The following is a 21,199-nucleotide window of genomic DNA, read 5'->3' as shown; positions in this document are numbered from 1 at the left end:
GACCCAGTCTGCTGTTGATTGACTAATCACTCATTTGCAAAGAAGACTTTCATACAACTCATTATTCCAGGAAAACTATGGAAATCATAGAAATCTGTTTCCATATCCTGGTACAAGCAAATTAATGTGTCAGTACAGATTTATGTATTTGTATTTATTTATTTATCTATTTATTTATGGGGGGGGGTAAAAATAATAAACATACTCTTCTCCATTGACAGTAATTTGGAATTAAGCAACAACAACAGCAACAACACAATGCAACTTGTGTCAGAGATACTTCTGAGTGCTGTACACATACAATACTGGACACAAAACTACTGGTTAAAACACAGGCCCAAACAACTGCAATAGCTGAAACATTACCTCCATATTGTGGAGGTAACATGTGTCACAAAGACGGCTGTAGTGGATGACGTCAGACCAGAAACAGGGACCAACACAGAATAGACAGATGTGGAGTTTGGTGAAGCTGAGCGCTTCCTTGCACTCAGCATTTAATAAATGAACAAACAGAAAATAAAAAGGTCGTAACAAAAAAGCACACGGCACTTGAGGCCAAATTAAACAGGCAAACAAAACGACAGTCAATAGACACTAAGAAACAGGGTGGATGAACGCTGAATACAAAACAGGTACTGTGCTTGTGCTTCCAGCACTCATTATATTTACTTTTCTTTCTTTCTTTGTTTTTAATTCTCTCCTCTCCACCCGTTCTCCACTCATCAAACACAGTTGAGTGAGTGAAAACTTTTATGCAGCTGTACCAACACTCAATTGCTAATCAATCATTCAATTGGAGACTCGGTACAACTGCACGTGAATTAATTAAGTGCAATTCCCCTTGCTCACATATTATTACATTTTACCTGCATGTGAAGTGCTGTGTAATCCTCATGCCTAAATACAAATATACATTTTAAATCACTTGTGTTCATTAGCCATATTATATCCCGTGTACCAACTACAATACACCAACATTAACACACTACATGCAACATACAACACAAATAAATAGCCCAGGGGCAGGGCACTTTGCCACACATTAAAAAACAGCTTTCTGTGTCAAAGGTATCTCAGTGCGTTGCATTATCGTCCACAAAACGAATGTTATAAAAAACTGACCCAAACAGTTGCTTAGGCAAGATACAAACATAATAAACCTTAATTTTCTAAAAAGCTGCTGTAACCATAGAAAACTCAGCTATCTGCAACAACACAATAACACATACTGGGGAAAATCTATTAAGCTACACTAGGGAAATAGGCCATCAACTTCATAAAGGTAAAAGTGAACCAGGTGCTTAAGAATTGGGGGGTATGACTCTCTATTTGAATAAACTGTGATGGATGGAAGCTAGATGGAAGGATGAACGGCTAAATCACACACAAACCTGGCAATATAAATTGATATCACTCTTCATTTTAGACAGATAATAAGTTGCTGTCTAAAGGGAAAAGCAGTATATTAAAATGATAAGCATGTCATCTTGAGAAACGGTTACTTCAGATTAAGAAAAATTTGCATAAATATAATCTATTTCTTTTGCAGTGGAAGAAATTGCAAGTGCTTCTTCACATTTTCAGCTGTATAGATATCCTGACTCATGGCTGAAAATAAGGCTCCTGTTGCTTTGCAGTTGAGTAGATTTTACCATGATCTCAATATGTAGCCTAAAGTGCTTAAGGACTAATTCATATAAAAATCACTCATAGGATAAGATTCTTTCAAGTTTCCACATTTATTTCAGTTCATCTAATTATTCTTTTTTTTTAAATACAAGTTTACCATAACATTTGCTTGATTATTTTGCAATTCTCCCATACTTTTCCCATGATTATACTATGTATGTACCATAGTTTATCATGGCTTGCCATGTTTCTTAATATGCTTTACCATACCTCTCTGGATTTTACAATGCTTACACTTTCACAAAGCTTTATTATATTATATAGTTCTAGAAATAAACAGTTCCTAACTTCTAGACTCTATCTTCTACCTATCTCTCAGTTGTTAAGTGCAGCCATATGAAGCAAGGCACAGTATACTATAATGATTCTTTCAATCTGTTCATGTGTCAAGGTCAGAGAATACCAGACCAATTCTCCCAATAGGAATAGAACCGATGGTTCAACAGTAAAAACAAAATTGGGTGTAAACTGTGTCTGAATATCTGTGATAAGTAAAAAGTCCTCGATAGGCATCGAAATGCCAATCATTTTTCAATTTTCTCACAAATTAAGAAGAGGTCTACAATAATGTTGATTCAGGTGCAATTGCAAAAAAAGTTTGGTTATCAGTAATTCTGTTAAACAAAAGAAGGTCCCCCATTTTTGTCAAAACACAGTTGCTGTGATGATGTTGTTTGTCTCATGGCTGTAAATATGAACGGAAGAACAGAAGTTACGATCGAGAGGAGGCCATTCAGTCCATGCATGTCCATCCAGTTCCTGATAACTGACTGCTCTCAGAACTTTAAGGGACCCCAATGACTCTCCACTCTCTGTGCCTCCTGACCTCCATCCTATAGTAAGTCTGTCTCCACTTTACATTCCCTGGTCCTGTTCGCTGTACCGTGCTCAAAAAAGTGATGCAGTCAACAACATTAGTTACTAAATGAACAAGAAATAGCCTGTGATCATCCAGGTATAAAACAGAAAAAAAAAGAACAGGTTATATAAAAGAATGAACGATATAAAAAACACTGCAAACAATAATAACAAAAACACTCAAGATGAAGAAATTGCATCTGCGAGACAATCCCAGGGCTACCACTTTAAACAAACAAAGACGCACATCCACAGTGTTTTCAATAACCCATTCAAGCAGAACCACTTGACTGTAACTGCACTGTTGAGCATTTATTGGGTTTAAATGCATCCCTTTAATGAAAACCTTACACACACCTACATTGCACCTGATATCACTGTCTGATAACCCCAGGGTATGCAATTAAAATGCCCCCCCCCCCGCCCCCCATCCCATTTGTCTAAGTGACAAATAGCTATCGATCTGCCGAGAACAGGATGCAATTCCAACCTTAAACTACTCCTACGCTACAGGCAAAGCTAAACTGACCTGGAAACCAGTCACTTACGAACTCAATACACACAGAATATGTAATGCACTTTGATCAGCTCTGTTTCAGTGCCAGCCTATGTAAATGTTCCAGTGCAGCTGCCCTGCAAGGTCTCTGCACATCTGAATACTGTGGGGGTCAAAGTGAGCTAAAGTTTTGCTATCTACAAAAATCAAATACATCAGTTTAAAGAGGAACTACTTTAAACAAGTATTTCAAAATACAAAGGTCTACCTTTTTTCACATTTTAGTTTTTGTTATGTGAATAAAAAAAATGATGGTGTCTCTTTATGAAAGAACTGGTCTAAGACAATGCACTATAAAGACAGCAAGTAAAAACGTGTTAGAATTGTGTAACAACTGTTAAGTCAATGAATTGCAGCTATTATAGCAGTAATCTGTTTTTTGAACATTATGTTGTTTGCATTTATCTGTGTAAGCGTATGGCTGTTATGAAGTTGATTTAAAAATGTGATGGGGGAACATAACATGCACAACAGCAGACTCTTAGAATAAATTGTTCCCTATTATGAGATCTATGAAGATAATTACTTCCCAGTGCACACAGGTGTGATTTGCTATGTTAGAAAAACAACCTTAGTCTTTTGTTGGTATGTCTTAGACCTGTCTGCATAATTGCTCATAAAAATCAACTAGTTTAACGAGCCTAAAAACCTGAAGCATTTGTGATCTACATTACATAAGAACATAAGAAAAATTATTAATGACAGGAGACCATTTGGCCCATCTATGCTCATCCAGTTCCTAGTAGCTGATTGATCTTAAAACTTTGTCAAGTTGGGTCTTAAAGGATCCCAGTGATTCAGCCTCAGCGACAGAGGTAACCCATTTCATATCCTCCCCCACTATCCGAAGCAGTGTCTCTGTCCTCTGCGCACTTCATTTCCAACTGCGTCTTCTGGTCCTAGTTTCTGTGCTGCACTTGGAAGTAATGGTTAACTCCTCACTGCAGAGCAGTCAGAATTCAAAGACTGGCATAGAAAACTGTGAAAAACTGTTTGATTTGAAATGCTAGGAAGATAAAGACAATTAAAGCATTAAAGCATGACCCCAAATGATTTTTACAACCGTGGCCCTTCTCAGATGTTTAGGATCACTGGTTCAGTAAAGAGAAACATCAAGACATGTACAAGTTTGTGTTCTGTAAGTAGGTTCTGTGTTCTTTAAGCATGCCAATTGTGTAGCATTCTCGTTCGTTATAAGACCTTCTTCACTCACGGAATACCAATGTTTTCCCACTAGCTGCCTTTGCAGTCTGCATCGACTATGACAGCCTAGGTGCCAAACTGAGATACTTGTTTAATGTCACCAGTGCCTACCATAACTATCACTCTTTTGTGAATAACCCTTTTGAGCAGGAAGATTGGTTTGCCCCTGTGTATCTCTAATGGATCTCAAATGGTTGTAGCTGTCTAAAAGCTCACTGGCTCAAGGATAAATGTGTCATAAAATCCCTAAATGCTTCTTTTAAGAATAACACTATCATTTCTGGGACCTCCTACACATTTTTAGGAACTGTCCCTGGGTATCACAAAAGGTCTAAAAGTCTGTTTGGAAATGTCAGTGTGTAATATAAGTGTCTGGTGCACGTTACTAGAGATCTGGATACTGTTGTTTTGTACACTTGGACAGAATTTATATAATGTACAGGATTTTAAAATGCCTTTGTGTTTTTATTTATTAATTTTTTTAACAGTTATTATTTTCACAAGTACCATTACGTGGTAAGCCACATTTCCATCGGCACCATGAAACCAGTCTGTAAAACTCAATCTCATATCGTTCCAATATCCAACTGGGGCTGCAGCTGGTTCCATCTGCAGTCTACAATCTGCAATCTGACATTACACAAAAATTAACATGTATCTTGCATTTTTAATTATTATTTCTAAATATATTCACCAGCCTCAAATGTTTATATGTCAGTAAAATATATTCACAGCCCTCATGTCCTATTTACTGTACATATGGTTTTTCTGCAGTCAGAGATTTTAAATTTGCCTCTTACTGTATGTCATGTTAGATCATTTCCACCATCTGTGCTGGAAAGATCTGCCAGCCTGCAATTCTGTCTGAGGCTGACAGAGTCCCAATTGCAATGGATTTGATCTCAATATCTGCTACTGATGAAACAAAGCATTAGAACATAGAAAATGTACAGACAAGAGCAGGCTATTCGGCCCATCAAAGCTACTTAGTAGTTGACTGATCTCAGAACTTTGTCGAGTTGGGTCTCAAAACATCAAAGTGATTCTGCCTCAACAGCATGACTGGGTTACCCATTCCACACCCTCACCACTGTGTGTGATGAAGTGTCTCCTCTTGAAGCCTCTGCTGTCAGAGAAGCCATCCACCTCACTGGCAGTGTCTCCTTGATCAGCCTGTGTGCACAGGAGCCGATTCCTGGCTGTGATGTAATACCACAGTGGACTTCAGTACACTCACGCAGCACTGCTCACTCACTGTTACAAACTGGGAGCAAGGAACCGGATCAGTAGAAGTCACTGTGCCAACATATAAAGGAATGATAACCCTTTAGAATTGTCAAAACTATTAGCACATCATCTTTTCCCTTTTCTTGTGCTGAGGTGGTTCTTTGTATTATTCAAATACAATGCTAGAAATAAAAAGTTTAGTTTGCTTCTCTGACTCTATTTCCTGTGCTGTAGGTCAGTCTCACTCAAATGGTCTAGCAGTAATCAGATGACCTAAAAAACATAGGAAGATATTATGTTTCAGGAAACAGCAATGTCACTTTTAATTTATGCAGCTGTATTTGAAACATCAGCACAGGAATTGAGTCACCAGTTCAAAATCAATATAAATCTGAATACAGATCTTTAAGTTCTGGTTTGAAAAACAAAGCCTGGAATGGAACAGCTTTCAAGGTCAACCACAAAGGTATTATTCTTTTTTCAACTGCATATTATTCATATATAATATAACATGATGTAAAATAGATAATATTGCAAAGCACAGCAATTCTTGCTATGTATTATACACAGAAATATAACCCACACTCACTGGCTGATTAAGTATATGACAAGTAAACGGTAACCTAATCTCTGGGTTCAGCATGATTTATAACCATGTAATCTACCTGAGCAGCTTCTTCTAGATTTTAAACTGTGTCCCACTGCAGAAACATGCTCAGTATCCTAATCAGAAGAATAGACATGGTACCGTGGCTCTCAAAAGTATTCACTCACCTTGGACACATTTTATTGTGTTACAACATGGAATCAAAATGGATTTAATTAGGAGTTTTTGCCACTGATCAACACAAAAAAGTCCATAATGTCAAAGTGAAAAATAAAATCTACAGATTGTTCTAAATTAATTACAAATACAAAACAGAAAATAATTGATTGCATAAGTATTCACCCCTTCAGTCAATATTTGGTAGAGGCACCTTTGGCAGCAATTACAGCCATGAGTCCATTTGGATAAGTCCCTACCAGCTTTGCACATCTGGGCACTGCATTACAGTAACGTAACACCAACTTCATATCTGTTTATTATAAACCACACACACACACACACACACACACAGAGTAATGTAATATCAAGTTCATATCTGCTATTATAAACCACACACACACACAGAGAGTAATGTAATACCAAGTTCATCACAACTGGACAAGCTGTTCTTCAAACATTTAAGTGTGACACACAGAGGTGCTTCTAACCCTCCACTGCCACCACTGTGATAAAAAAAAAAAACACTTGATGGTAATATTTATTATTGCTAAAATAAGCTTGTATAGCTGTGTTGTTTTGTTTCTTCCTTATAACTGAGTTACTGAAGCCAGGGCCGGCTTCAGGGGGGGTGCGAGGGATGCGACTGCACCTGGGGCCAGCCTCTACTGGGGCCCATACCAGAGAGATTCTAGAATATCTTTGCCCATACCATTTTTTTTTTCAAAGTCCATTATCGAAAAACAAAAACAAAAAACTCTTCTCCTGGTGGTTTAAAAATAAACCGTGGCAAAGTTGTACTGTCAGTCAAAATACACATTATCAAATCAGAGCTATGTAGGCGGGAATCAGCGGGGAACTTTATAATAGGTCAGTGTCAATTAAAAAAACAACAGATTGACTGCCAACCTCTTCCTTGCACAAAAAATAAACAACAGTAGAGCCAGAGGAAGGATGTGACTCAAATTGGAAATGTATAAGAACAGGCTACTTCACACTCTTGCACCAGGGCCCTGTGGATCCTAGCACCGGCCATGATTGTAGCTAAAGCACTCAGCACCCAGATTAGAGGCCATTCCCGCCTGGTACTTGACTGTGTGGGAAAAGGAAAGCCTGCACTGCGAGCAATGTAGCTACTGTAGAGACAGCTACAAGGCAATAACCATATTCAGGGTTTACTGCAATTCAAATTGACAGGTTTATTTACCTGTCAAGGGTTTTGCTTTCTTTCTGGTTTTCTACCGGAAAGTTATGTGGTAATCTGTTGTGTGATAGTGCCCTGAAATAAACATTTTTAAAACATTTGCTACTTTGCTGCATACTGTATTGCTATTAAACAAACTTGTTTTAGTTCACTTTCACTTGGTGCTTTCCACATAATAACATATCTGAACAAAATTCTTTGAAAAATACTAAGCTACTGCAACTGTAATAAAAGTAAACGTCATCTTTGAATTAAATGTTGTAGTTGTTTTGTTCTAGTGTTGTAAAATAAACACATCTTGTTGGCACCTGAGCGTTCTCCACAACGCTTTCAAATTAGACTTTACATGCAGAATCTACATAAACTACTCCACATTGCTAAAGTTAAAATATGCATATAAAATATAAATAAGTAAGATTTACTGAGAAAAACAAAATAATTTTCAGTTGCATAAGTATTCAACCCCTTTGCTACTGCAGTTCTAAATCTGCTCAGGTGCAAATGATTTGTTTGAAAGGTCACAAAATTAGTGAAATGGTTTCAGCCTGTGTGTACTCAAAGTGGTTTAACTTGTAGATAGTTTCCTTCAGGTATATACAGACTTTCAAGCTGCAACTCACATAGTGATCCAACAAAGCAACCATGAAGACCACGGAGATTTCAAAACAAGTCACGGATAAAGTGGTAGAGAGGCACAGAGCAGGAGAATAGTACAAAAGGCACTGATTATCCCTCACAGCACAGTGAAGTCCATTATTAGGAAGTGGAAGATGCATCATACCACCCAGACACTACCCAGAGCAGGTCACCCTCCCAAACTGAGCAGTCGGGCAAGCAGAAAACTGGTTTGGGATGTCACTCTGAACCCAACAATGACCTTGAGAGCTCTGCAAAGTTCTGTATCTGAGACGGGAGTCAGTGTTCACATATCAACAATAAGCCGGTCCCTACACAAAGCTGGCCTGTATGAACGGTTGGCAAGAAAGGAGCCATTACTCAAAAAGCCTCTTCTTAAAGCACTTATGGAGTTTGCGAAAAAGCATGTAGATAACATGTGGAAAAAGGTTTTGTGGTCTGATGATTGAACTTTTCGGTCTAAATTCCAAGCCTTACGTCTGGCACAAGCCCAACACTACACATCACCCAGTCAACACAATCCCAACTGTCAAGCATGGTGGTGGCAGCATCATGTTATCAGGATGCTTCTCTTCAGCAGGGACTGGGAAGCTTGTCAGGATAGAGGGGAGAATGGATGGTGCAAAGTACAGGCGAATCCTTGAGGAAAACCTGTTTGAGTAGCCAAGACTGGGGAGGGAATTCACATTTCAGCAGGACAATGATCTGAAGTTCAAAGCCAAGCCACACTGGAGTGGTTGAACAAGAAGAGAATTAATGTTCTTGAGTGGCCCAGCCAAAGTCTTGACTTCAATCTAATCGAAAATATATGGAAAGACTTGAAGATGGCAGTCCATCGACGATCCCCAATCAGAACTGGAGCAATTTTCCCATGAAGAATGGGCAAAAATGTCACCATCCTACTGTGCAAAGCTAGTAGAAACATATCCAAAAGGTGCTTCTACCAAGTACTGACTGAAGGGGTTGAATACTTATGCAACCAGTAAATTTCATTTGTACTCATATAACAGTGTTCAATTTAACCACTACAGCTTTGAATAAAAAATATAATTTGAAATACTGTGCACACATTATTTATAATTCAACAAAATGTGACATTATTGGTAGGGGGTGAATACTTCTGCAAACCACTGTATATTTAGGAAACCTGCCCAAATAAACAGTGACCTATTATAACGACTGTTTCACTGGTTTCTCTGATGTATTTCTAAAACCTCTGCAAATACGTGCATCAGAAGTCCCTCATCACAAATAAGAGAGATGCCAAACACTGAAAGGCTCTCCTTTATTTGTCAAGATTAAAAAGCAAGAAGCAGAAGGAATGGCAAATAAATTTCTTTTTAATAGTTCCGCTAACCAACACAGCAAGAAGACATGTTTCCAATGACCTGACAAAGCCCTCCAGGTATGATTTATTTTAGGGTATTGCAAACATGTTTTCTTGCTCTTTGAAGTGTGATGACATTGTTGACCACTCAATTTAAAGCACTGGCTTAGTACTTTTACACAGCACACACACACTAGTGACCATATGTTGTAATAGCGGCTTCCTTAAGAGAAGGTATATACATAATTACGGTGGACACAGTGGCGTAGCTAGGGGGGTGTTTTCAGGGGGTTTTAGGGGGTTTAGGGGTTTGACACCCCCCCCCCCCCCCCCCCGCCAAATTCATTATTCAACGACATGGGAGAGAAAGAAATATCAGCCACCTGTGATACTTTAACCCCAATCCTAACCAATGTGAAGCTGTTTGCTTCACTGCCCAAATAACCACACTTACAAAAAAATAAATCAGTCAAACACATACTTAGTTGTGGTTGAGCAGAGTCCTATAATTTTTACACCAGATTCAAACCAACATGCAAATAGACGCCAAGTCGAATATTAATATAGAAATGATGGCCTCAGCTAATACTAGCATTACAGGAAAAGGAAAAAGGAACAAAAAATCCGTGATTTTGTCATTTGTCCTACTGCCTTTAAACCAGTGGAATTTGTATTGATATCTGTGAAATTTTGTCCCGTTTCAGTATTATGATACAACTGATATAAAATTTCCAGGGTATTCGCCTCAAAGCAATACCAGCCTTCACAATAATAAACCACAATAATATATTAAAATTGGTACAATCTGTTCTGAGATTCTACAGTTCAGTAAAACACAGCGATTGGGCATAACCAAATCCGGGACAGGCAATAATAGAAATCGTAATTGGTGACTCTTATAAAATGAATGCTTTAAACAGTGCATTTGAAGATATGTATGAAAATACATATCACTCAAAGGACGAATGGTTATCCCAGGTCATAGTTTACAAATGAAAGTGCTTTCTCTGGACACAACATCGCATTTCATTTTAAATTTACCGGCTTTTGTTGATAAAAACTAACCCATGTCTGGGAGGTTACTAGACGTCCTCTGCTTTTGACCAACTCTGAGGAACCTGTTTTTTAGTCCCATGCAAATCATGCTTAAACGGCTGCTGTACAACCGACAAGTTTGCAATGGAAAATAGGGATTCTAAATGTCATTTAATGTGTATGTTTGATAACTACATAGTAATGTTTCTAAATGTGATTGTGAGATGAACCAACATGGTTGTTAATAGGACGATTTCAAGTTCATTGCAAGTGTAGTTCATTTTTACTTACAGAATTTTTTTTATAAATTATTATCCATCTGTAAAAATCTCCATCCTCCACCGAAACAAAATCCTGGCTATGCCAGTGGACACGCATTAAAGTCAGCACTAAAAGTAGAACTACCAAAGGGAGCTTAATAAACTCAACGACTAACATTTCAACTAGAAGTTTTTTTCAATGTTTTTATCTCTATATCCACAGTATGGTTCACAAATGCCGTTTGTCAGTGTAAATACATTTCAACCACACAACAGTGAATACAAACTGGGAGTACAACTAAATCAATAAGGCTGCATCAAGCTAAATGAAGTCCTTGTAAAAATATAACAGCCAAATGGACAAACACATTATGGTAATGAATATCATGCCCTCAAATGTCCTCATCAAGTTTCAGTTTCAGTTGGATCAGCAGTTCTTTGTCCTTACAATGTGTCTTAGACTGGCAGCACTGAGGGGCCTGCTTTGAAAGTGTTTACGATTAACTCCAGTTAATTAAAGGTTTAAGCAAATTTTGTCACAGTTACTTACAGCCTAGGCCTGCACAAGAGCTACAACAGATACACTCTATAATGAAAACCCACTGGCAATCCACATAAGCTTGTAGCTAACTGCTTTGGTACACAAACCACATCCACATCTTTAAAACAAATAAACAAGTTAATGAGACACGCAGAAGGGTTTTAAAACTCCAGTGAAACCTAATTAAACCTGTGCTTCGGGTTACACGGCCGTGCCAGACCCCTGCAGTCCCTTGGCTGGTGCCGCTGCCTTCCGACGATGTCGTTCTTTGGCAAAGGCCTTTCACACAAGCTCTCATATTATTATAGCTAGTTTATGATTTTCCATCATTTGTCTGCTATTTTTAAAATCCAGGGCTGTAATCGACGGCGTCTGAAGGCCTCAGAGACAGGAGAGCCATTACACTGTCGAGTTTCTGTGGTAGTGATGGTATTTGGAAGTCAGGGATTAAAGATGCAGTAACGCCTGTTGGAGTGCATAAGAGAGGGAGAGGGGAGGGGGAGTGAGGCTGGCAGAAGGGACTGTCTTACTGTCAAACGAGAAACACATTGCTTTACTTTCCTTCAGAACATTTCTTCCTCCCTACAACTTGTCTTTATCTGTGGATATCATTTTAAAACATTTAATATTAAACTTAAACGTATGTTCATCTACGAAGCACCACAGAGATAGTATTTACCTACAGGAGGCCCACACAGGTTTACTGGTTAGCACTGCAATGGTAGTTATCTATGCAACACTCAGATTTGACACTTTGTTTTACAGGAAGTCATGTGTGTTATGATGTAGGAATTCAATATTAGGTTCAAACTCTTAAGAAGACACTTTGCTAATATAGCCTCCATTATATAGGCCTACGGTGACAGAAGTTGGTAAATAATTGCTCTTGAATTCCAGGTCAAAGCTACTTAACACAGAGTAGAACTGCAATTGAATTAAACACCATGTTGAGTAACTGGACCAGAATGATTGAAAACATCATAACATTTGAAGAGGACAGGAAGAAATATATTTGTTGAAGTAATGTATGCTACTGATACTTTAATTATGTACTATAGTAAACATTAGGATCTGGTTTCACTAGTTTTGAGCTTTCTTACCTAAAGTAACATTAGACAGTCCAAGATTAGTGCTAATCAGCGACTGTGAAACCAATTGTAAAAATCTACGTGTGTGTTGCTTCTGAAAATGAGAACATAGCAATATGGAAATTAGATCTGTGTAAAACACTATATAAAGATGAATAAGAAATATATTATATCTCTATATATATATATATATATATATTATATTATATAATTATATATATATATATTCTTTTCACTGTACAATTTTTTCTACAATCTTTTTGTCTTAAAAACACTTGAATAAAAGTATGATTTGGTTGTAAAAATGTATGTTCTGTTGCAGTTCAATTCATTGTGGAAGTGACAGGGTTAAAGTTCTTTGCTGGTAATCGCTAGCCTAGTGCAGCAGGCTGCCAAGTGCAGGCCCCAGCCCTCACCCACAGCCACTGCCTCCCCGCTGTGCTCACAGGATTGCTTTTTACAAGGATACTTATCCAGTGAGAGTTTAAATAAAGCATTTACCACTCTCAGCCTTGAATTTAAACAAGAGCAACTCCTAACAACCTTTCAGATCTCCGCACTGCCAAGGAACACAATGCTGCCCCCTTCAAACAGCCAGAAATAACTTACATCGGAAATTACCTCACTGCAATAAAATATGAAATTAGCTTTAAAAATGATATTAATATTTACTAACACAACCATATAATACTAATCAGCTATCTGCACAAAAAAATAACTGGCCACACTTCATGCCAGTATATATATTTTTCCCACGTTAAGAGAAAACAGTGACAGTGTGGTCAGGATGATGTCATCAGGAAGAACTAAATGAATTTCTTGTGGTACGCACTCAAGAAGGATATCCAGGAATCAAAGTGTTTACACAAACCATTTGGTGGCTTCTTGCCACTTTAACATTTAATTATACCAGTCGCCTGGATAATACATTTAGAGAGCTTAAAATAAATACAAGAAGATTATTGTTATTATTACAATGATTTCTGTGTTTTATAGTAATAACATAAAGCAAGGGGATTTGCACTTTTTAGTTTTTCTACAGGTTTTTGGGTTAGAGAAACAGTCTTTACAATTTTTATAAAATGGGGTTTAACCTGGCATTCTTTCCAGGTGCACATTGAGTAGGAGACAATCAGGAAAAACCTGGGGCTAACTTAGTAACCAACAAGAAAACATGAATATGCTTCCATTTAATTCAAGAACAAGTTTCATTTCAGATTGCTTTCAAGTCAGTTCCAGTGACAGACTCAGATCAGGGAAATACTTTCAAATGTTTTTCTGCTAATGTATTTTTTCAAGGCAAGCAAAACATCCATATATTCAAACTCTAAGATAAAACTATAAAGTCAGTGTAGACAAGCAATTTGGTTAAGGCCTTCATCAAGGAAGGCATTAGCTGGCCCATGAAGCTGCCGAGTTCTCATTGTCAGTCAATGCACATGCCGCTGTGCATGATTAATTCAGTAACAGCACTGCGAGGATGAACCCGGCAGGCCTACCTCTCTGTCCTTCAGCTTCATGGCCAGGACCAGCTGGTGTCGGTGGTTGGTCAGCGCCTCGCGGTAGTTGCCTTTTGAGAAGAATGCCGATCCCAGGTTACCGTGGGCACGACATTCGCCCGTCTGGTCACCTGAAACAATCAGAAGACACAGTGAGCTCCCCTCCCCACCTATGCAGGTTAACCGGTTACACACTGAACACAAAGACACAAGGAAGAAACAACATGTAGACAATTCCTCTGGGAGAGTTCATCTTGTACAGTTTAGAGAGAAACTTTGAATATGGGTTTTGTGAAAATATTCCTCACAATTACTTTGCTTACTGATGTCAAGCACAAAAGATAAGGAACCGGTTTCCTGAATGTTTAAATTCTAATATTAAACATGTTTAAATGTTTTAAACTTTAGCACAGTTTGAATGTTGGTACCCACTCGGATAACCTACAAAAGAAGCACTCTAGCAGAGTACATGTGTACAACACTAATGTGTATATAATACAGCTATGGCCAAAAGTTTAGCATTACCTGATTACATTAACTAATTTTGCTTCATAAAGTTGAATGAAACCAGCTTAATAGTGTTACATTAATATATTGAGTTACATACCGCTTTGTAGTTTTTCATATATTTTATGAAAAACTGACAAAAAAAAAAAAAAGTGATGTGAAAATGTATTTATTTATTTTTTTTAAATTATGTCTCAATCCTAAGATTCTTGGTGATGCAAAACCTTTGGCCAGAGCTGTATGCTGAATAAAAACGGAATATTTAATAAAGGACCTCACAGTGTGTTTCTATATGTGAGCGATACTGTACAAGTGTCTTCTCCAGTGTGTTTCTGTATGTGAGAGATACTGTGAGCGGATCTTTCAAAGCCGCGGGTAAAGGATCCATAACTTCAAAACACAGAATTCTAAGCTAAGACTATAAGAAAGTCGAGAAGTCTACTTAAATTAGTTTCTTAGGGCAATATTTCCTACACTCTTTATATCTCCAATTTTGCAATATAGATCTTAGTTGTATGGTTATAATTTTGTAAGATTAACAGGTGTTTGACCTTTTTCAAAGAATAGGATACACTACAGACAGGAGTAAACGCTTTGAAAATATGCTTCATTTAAGAAACACCTGATAGCCGACTAGAAAAGTGACAGTAGACCTCAGAAACTGGTAGTTAACTAATCACACGCTTCAATTTCAAAACAGCCGCAGCAGCAACACAAAAATACTACTGATGTATTTAAAGAGTGTGCTAGTGGCAAACTATCAATATTGTAATTGTATTTGAATTATTATTATTATTATTTTATACCATGCAGTGCAGTTGCAATCCACTAACATAAAAATGACATTCTAGAACAGTAAAAAAAAAATCCAAAGCAGCTTTAAAATATAGTTCATAAGACATTGTCAATTGCGTGATTTTTTTTAAAGTGGCGACTAGTAGGCGACTTGTACCTTGACTATTCAACTCAAATATGCTTGTTCTAGCCAACAGAATGACTACTTCTTCATTGGGCAATAGCTGTTAAATATGTATTCAAGAAGAGCACTGTTGTTATAAATGGAATTGTATATTTAAAGGTTTCATTAGGAAGGCTATGATGATATTCAATCTGGCCTGTAATGAGACTCAGGGGTTTGCGTTGAATCAATGCTGCATATACACAGCACACTGCCTCCACTGTATAAGTCATTAAGTGGAAGAGGAAATATCACTGATGCTAACCTTTAACACTGTCATGAAAACAGCCTTCATAAAGTGAGTGTGTAGGATCCTGAGGAAGAAATTACTTCAAATTACACAGTTTTCAAATCACTAACAGGCCAGCAATTATAAACCGGCTATTATGGAGTTTAAATCCTCACTTAGATGTATATTTTAGGAAACGCCTGAACCTACCAGAATAACACACTGTAAGCCACATGAAACTCGAGCTCAAACAATTCCTTTAAAAACGCCTTTAAATGTCAAATCCTGGCTTCATAGCCTCTTCATAGTCAAATGTTGAGATACTTTATGGGTTTTTTTAAAGATTATACCATCTGGTATTTTCTAGTAAACCAGTGAAGACCGTTTATTCTGTCACTTCCTGTCTAGAAGGTATTTGAACCCCAGCTCTCAAACTAAAGCATAGTAAGAGAGTGTCAAATGAGGTCTTAATAGTATATCGCTGCCCAGAAAATGGATTTGAGTGTGGTAACATAATCTTAAAGAACAACTTGACATGGGTATGAAATGCCGCTCACAATTTATTTTAAGTGGCATAAATAAACATTTAATTCATACACAATTAGTCAAGTTTAGTTACATGTTAATAAACAGTCAATAGAAAATGCCATGCATATGAAATATGAGCTCAAATGGCAGTTAAATGATAGATAGACACACGCATGGCATATCTATTGACTGTTAACATTGAACTGAACTTCAGCAATAGTTAAAAGCATATGAATTAAATACTTATGCTACTCAAAATAAAGAGTTATCTTATATATTCTTGTTTAGATACACTGTATCATTTTCTGTTTCAGTTATCACATCCTGGTCACTTTTTAAAAAGTTGAAAGCAGCCCTGTGGCCTCAGTAGAGCTCTCCAACATATTACCTCTAAAAACACTCGAGTGCAACTATCAACCTTTCGCCCTGCAAGCACTCTTCCTCTAGTCTATACAAGAAATGCATACATGAGAAATGTATCATATAACAAATGTTGTACTTTCTATATCAACAGCAGCAGGTTAATGGGGGCAGGTCCTATTGAGTCGCTTTAGTGTTTTTAAAATGTCACCAATATGGGACGACTGAAACAATAAATGACATACAAAGCGATTCTAAACAAGAAGAGTGAATTAGTCAACCTTTGATTAAATAATACAACTAAAGTAACAGAAAGTACAAGTCAGGCTCCAAGGTGGCAAACCATCATTTAGCTTACCTAAAGTTTTTGCTACTTCCAAGTCCTGCTGCATGTAACCAGTGCTCTTCTCTGTGTTCCCCAGCGACCAGTACGCACTGCTCAGGGCCGAGAAGACAGACCCACGCAGCTTCAGGCTGCAGGTCCCAATCTTGAGCGCCGCCTCCAGGACAACAACAGAAGCGCCGTGGTGGGCAGCTGTCAGGAGCTCCTGGCCAATCACAGACACCACCACGAAGGGGCTCTTGTCCAGCTTCATCTTCTGGAGCTGCTGGTACGTGGGCTCCAAAGAGTCTGTGATCAGGAGACAACAGAGACGGAGTCATGCTTCAGAAGAATCCAAGAACATCATGACATTTATGAACCAGAGGAGGCCATTCGGACCATCAGTGCTAGTCCTTATAGCCGGCTGATCTCAAAACGTTTTCAGGTTAAAGAATCTCAAAGATTCTGCATCAACTTCAGGGCTAGGGAACTCATTCCAAACACTCAGCGCTCAATGTGTGAAGTAGTGTTGTCTAGCCTCTGTCTAATCACCTCAATGCAGAGGGTTAATTAGACTCCCCATTAAAGGGGGTCCTTCATTTGGTAGCTGTCTATGAAAAGTTCCTTAAAATACAATGTTTAGTGCTGGCATGTAGTTTCGTCAAACTGGAGGGAGCTGCAAAACCTGAACAGCATAAAAAGAATTACATTTCAAAACCATTTCATTCAAACATTACTGATCTAAATATTACAGAGCATGCAGTTTTACAAATATTTAAAAAATTTGAAAATACAAACACCACATGGATTTCTGGACAGCAAGACTCTTTAGTATATTGTTAGCAAACATATCAGGGGTAGACCGGCAAGGACGATGCATATATGTGTGATTTCAGCACAATACATTGTACACTGAGTTACATTGCAGTGAATGTATCAGTAACCTTCAACAGGGGTATTTTGTTGTTTCTGCCATTAGGCTACAATAGGCTTCCAAGTGTGCCACAGTACAGTATATGAGGCACTGCTGCCCACTGTTGACTCAAACTGCAGTTAACCTTGACTCTTCAAACCTCCTGACATGAGTTCAAAATGTGTAAAATGGGTTCAACCATAACCACTCACCCTTGTATGTAAAGTCTGGGTGGAATTACCTCCCTTTGTGAAACACTATGCCCCATTTAGTTTAGGTTAAAACCTTGTTTTTTTGTTAAAACTGAAAATTTGCCGATCTACAAAGCCTTGGTCAGTCTCCCAAAGTATGTCTCAAACCTACAAGGCACCTTGTTTGTATAACTGTCCTTTGGAGGAGGAGTTGAGAGACAAAGATGAAGGAGTCGTGAGGGAATGTCGGTGCTATGTGTATTTGTATGCCTAAACAGCTTGTAATGGGGCTCTACATGACACTTAAAATAACACAATAAATCAACTGGAAACACTTCAAACACATAACAGCACCCAGCCTCCTAAGCATGTACTAAACCAACCTTACAATGAGACTACAGGCTTTCAAATACCATGAAAAATAAGAGAGCTCTCAAACCATGTTATAGGTTGAGGCAGAGTCTGTATAATGAGCAGTTCAAATGTGTTACTAGCTTCTTCACAAGAACGAGGCTCGGTGGTGATAACTATAACACCTAACTTATAACTCTTCCAGGGTGCTAAATGACTGCTTGCTTCCCTGCGCGCCTGTGAAAATAATATTTACCAGGGAGAAAACTAAACTCAGGCATCATTCCCTCTGTTATGTGGGTCAACTACAGTCTTTCAATTCACAAGTTAGTCATTTGGTTAAGAATTTCATTTTTAATTTCGATTTTACAACACTGGACTGGAACTTGACAGATTTTTCATGAGCACAAAGCTTCTTTTGTTCACAGTTTTAGACATGCCATCTAAAAAGTGTCAGTATCTTTTGAAGTTCAGGAAGAAAACTGTATAATTATGTATTATATTTATCATTGTCTTCAATATTGGCTAAATGTGCTTTTATCTGCTACCAAAATGTAAAGCTGGGGGGCGCTGTGGCACAAGGAGGAGCTTGTCTTTCCTGAGTGCCATTGAGTCAGTGGCTGAGCTCAGACTTTAACAGTGCTGTGGAAGTTACTTTTAAAAAGTAATCCTGTACAGTTACAAGTTACTTGAACATAAACATAACTAGTTACAAATAATTATTTGTCAGGCATGTTTACATTTTACAGAGATTTTTTATTTTTTTAATTTTTTCGGTTTGGTCAGGCTGAAGCTCTAAAAAATGTGAAGATCCAGTTATGTGACATGTAAGGTTTGTGGTCCGTAACTGTGGTCCGTTAGTACTGTAGTTTCACCTTGTTCTGAAAGATCTCACTGACTGAAGCAGTGCTAGAAAGCGCTTACTTTGAAATTAGCAGGTTAAGGTGTACGTAAGCTTTGTTTTAGGTATACGGTGCCAGTTACTAGTTTAATTTGTGAAGTCTCCGCAGCAGGACAAAGCTGGCCCGTTTGCCTTGCCTTCCAGTGACTCTGAGTTCGGCTGTGCTGAAGTAGGGGAGGGGGAGTTCAGACTCTGAATAATAATACGTTTTGTTGTATGTTGAATATGATAAAGGGGTTTCGCTAAATGAGATGTTTTTCAATGGCATAAAAAGTCTGTTTTTTTTTAAAGCACAAAGGTTGATTTCACACATTCTCTGCTTGAATTGAAAAATAAAGATTTAAAAAAAAAAACTAAATTCTTTGTAAAATCAACATTGATATTAATTAAAATCTAATAGTAGCAAGCCTACTTATATTATACACTTTTGGGCATTTTCACTTTGAGTACAAAAATGAATAATAATCTGTCTGTTGAACACAGAAACTGAAATAACCCAGCTCTGGGTGCCCAAACCGCTAACCTCGTAAAGGGGACTTCATGGCGGCCTCCACCATGCCAACCAACAGCTGCAGACTCTTGGGGTCCTGAGCCAGGCCCGAGGCAAACGCTGCCAGCGCGTCTGCATGGCGCCCGAGGTACTGGAGGGCAACACCCTGTCGGAAATATGCCTGAAAACAAAGGGAGAAAACTCAGTCATTTTTAAAGCTTAAGCTTGGCTATTGTTTGGAGCATTAATACAGACATAATACCATTGTTTTGGCTTGTGAGCCAAATCCACGCCGATTAATTAAAAAACAGTCAGGGTCTGTGCCAACAGCTGGACAGTCAGACCTTCCTCTTCCACCTTATTTCCAGTTAAGTATCTACAGGCTACCATACCCTATGTGTACATTACAACTCAGAAAAGAAATATATGCTACCTAAAGCTGCAGCACAGTAAATGCAAAGCCAATACTCCACTGTTCTGATATCACAAAGTGATAATTCACTGCTCGGAGGTCAGATCCATGAATTATTAACCTCATTGTCAGAAACAAATGCTCCATGCATCTACTCATAAACCTACGATAATCCTAACCTAAAAGACAATTTTACCCCAAATCTTTAACTTAAAAACACTATTAGTTTGCTTTATACAACACATGCTAATCAAAGCGCAGATGTTCCCACATTTTGCACTGGATGAATCGACAACATGCTGATAGCACAGTATGAGCTGTGTTGAATGCTTACAGGCAGTAAAGCAGTCAGCACATGTTTATTAAAATTCTGCTTAATGCATCTTTAACAAACTTTTTTCTTCCGTCTATATTAAAAAAAATAATAATAATTCTTTCCAATCCAACTCATTGGTTCTCCTTCTAATGTCAAAAACAAACAGGGGCAGCGGTTTTCACAGAATATCTCAATTAGTTATTTTACATCACTGGACAAGACTGCAAATGCAGTACCCAATACATGGCAAACTTTTTTCTATTTTTCTACAACATAACAGTTGAGTTAGTAGTCTTATCATAATGGCCATTCACACATTTATAACAAATATTTCACTGATGCAATGTCCATCTGGCTGCCAAACACAACAACTCTAACTTGCTTAAGATGTCATAATTATGTTTTTTTTTAAAGGCAAACACAGACCTTCATGTTGTTTTATGCTACAGAGCATACAGTTTTGAGCAGTTACCATATGTTACCAAGATCATAAACCACATAAAAGGTTAAACGCACAACATCTTAAATTCCTGTGAAGTACAGATCAACTATAGATTCACAGGCTTGTTTTGGGTAAATTCCCTTTACCTCTCACACCATCACCTCCCTCCAGTAAAACAAGACCGTATTCTGACCTTAAAAGAGTGTCAATCAATACTTACTGTATTACTTCTCATCAGCATTAGCATTCTGTTTAAGGTCTTTTTGTGTTTTATACTTGAGTATTTCAGACCACGTTATATGAAAAGTACCGTATTCCTTCGAATTTAAGCTTTTTTAGGCATTTTTTTTTTCAGAACTAGCCTGCATCTTGAATTCAAGTGCAGTATAG

The 21,199-nt window shown here is 37.9% G+C and overlaps 1 protein-coding gene across 3 annotated transcripts in view; it reads right to left on the bottom strand.

The window, feature by feature from the left end:
• Positions 1-21,199, bottom strand: part of LOC121296783 (tetratricopeptide repeat protein 28-like) — a 406,425-nt gene that overhangs the window by 115,872 nt on the left and 269,354 nt on the right. For all 3 annotated transcript variants that reach the window (XM_041222559.1, XM_041222560.1, XM_041222563.1), the window contains 3 exons: positions 19,673-19,820; positions 16,830-17,102; positions 13,890-14,020 (listed from right to left, as the gene is read on the bottom strand). In XM_041222559.1, coding sequence (XP_041078493.1) covers positions 13,890-14,020; positions 16,830-17,102; positions 19,673-19,820 — 552 coding nt within the window. The remainder of the gene's footprint in view (positions 1-13,889; positions 14,021-16,829; positions 17,103-19,672; positions 19,821-21,199) is intronic.

Source organism: Polyodon spathula, chromosome 22, assembly GCF_017654505.1.
Source record: "Polyodon spathula isolate WHYD16114869_AA chromosome 22, ASM1765450v1, whole genome shotgun sequence".
Lineage (NCBI taxonomy): Eukaryota > Metazoa > Chordata > Actinopteri > Acipenseriformes > Polyodontidae > Polyodon > Polyodon spathula.
Note: the sequence above shows the minus strand (reverse complement) of the source record. Positions and strands in the feature narration are given on the sequence as shown.